Source organism: Moschus berezovskii, chromosome 8 (assembly GCF_049115385.1).
Source record: "Moschus berezovskii isolate FMDL1 chromosome 8, NW_MosBer_1.0, whole genome shotgun sequence".
NCBI classification, from domain to species: domain Eukaryota; kingdom Metazoa; phylum Chordata; class Mammalia; order Artiodactyla; family Moschidae; genus Moschus; species Moschus berezovskii.
Window position 1 is genome coordinate 104,865,619 of NC_142467.1, and position 1,317 is coordinate 104,866,935.

General features: G+C 55.3%; 1 protein-coding gene across 1 annotated transcript; it reads right to left on the reverse strand.

The window, feature by feature from the left end:
• Positions 1-306: 306 nt before the first annotated feature.
• On the reverse strand, positions 307-1,317 carry LOC129558727 (olfactory receptor 10H1-like). The gene has a single exon (XM_055430103.2). The coding sequence runs from the start codon at positions 1,315-1,317 to the stop codon at positions 307-309; it is 1,011 nt and encodes a 336-aa protein (XP_055286078.2).

The following is a 1,317-nucleotide window of genomic DNA, read 5'->3' on the forward strand; positions in this document are numbered from 1 at the left end:
AACACAGCCCATGGGCATCCCCTCCTGCATTATGCTCTCAGGCACAGTCAATGGGAGGAAATTGACTCCAAAGGTCAATATTGGAGGGTGGTGACTCCAGTGAATTCAAGAGGAGTGAGGTCAGCCAGATGGTGGAGGAGAGAAAACAGACCTTTAGCATTTATAGAGAACTAGCTGAGGTGGGAGGAGAGGAATTCCACACACAGGACTCATCACGAATGCAGCAGGATTATTTCCATTTCTCAGACAAGACAACGGACTGAAGTGCCTCTACCTGCCACAACTCCTGTTACAAAACCTGCTATTTCAGGAGTTATAGAGTAAGAGCTTGCTGAGGAAGGTCTTCTTCACACCTTCCTTCAGCTCCTTGTTCCTGAGACTGAAGATGATGGGGCTCAGGAAGGGAGTGAGGACCGTGTAGGTGATGCCCATCAGCGTGTCTCCTTCCAGAGACTGGGGACCCTTGGGCTTGAGGTAGATGACAGAGGCAAAGCCATAGTGCACAACCACCACGGTGAGGTGGGACGCACAGGTGGAGAAGGCTTTGAGCTGGCCCTCGGCTGAAGGGATCCTCAAGATGGTGGCCACGATGAAGGCGTAAGAGAGGACAATGAGGAGACCACAGCCCAGCAGGGCGGCGATACACACCAGGCCCACGCCCATGGCCACTACTTGCACTTCAGTTCCACAGGCCAACTTCAGAAGAGGTGGCACATGGCAGAAGAAATGGCGGATCACATTAGAGCCACAGAATGTGAGTTGGAAAACGGCTGTTGTCACCAGCAACCCCATGACTGAGCCTCCAGCCCAGGACCAGGCCACCAGGCAGGCACAGCCTCGGGGGCTCATGAGCACGTTGTAGCGCAGGGGGTGGCAGATGGCCACGTAGCGGTCGTAGCCCATGACCGTGAGCAGGAAGGAGTGGGTGAAGCCAAACGTGAAGGAGAAGAACATCTGGCTGGCACAGGCCGTGAAGGAGATGGAGCGGTTGGTGGAGAGCAGGTCAGCCAGCATGCGCGGGATGATGGCGACGGTGTAGAGGATCTCGGAGATGGAGAGGGCGCACAGGAAGAGATACATGGGGGTGTGGAGTCTGTGCTCGCTCCAGACGGTGGCCATGATGAGCAGGTTCCCCAGCAGCGTGAACAGGTACATCAGCAGGAACAGCAGGAAGAACATCAGCTGAAGGCGGGGGAAGATGGAGAAGCCGATGAGGACGAATTCAGTCACTGCTGAGAAGTTGGCTCCTTGCATGGGGGCTGTTCCTGAAGTGAGGTGTGACATAGAGAGGTCAGCTACTGGATGGAGGGAGATCAT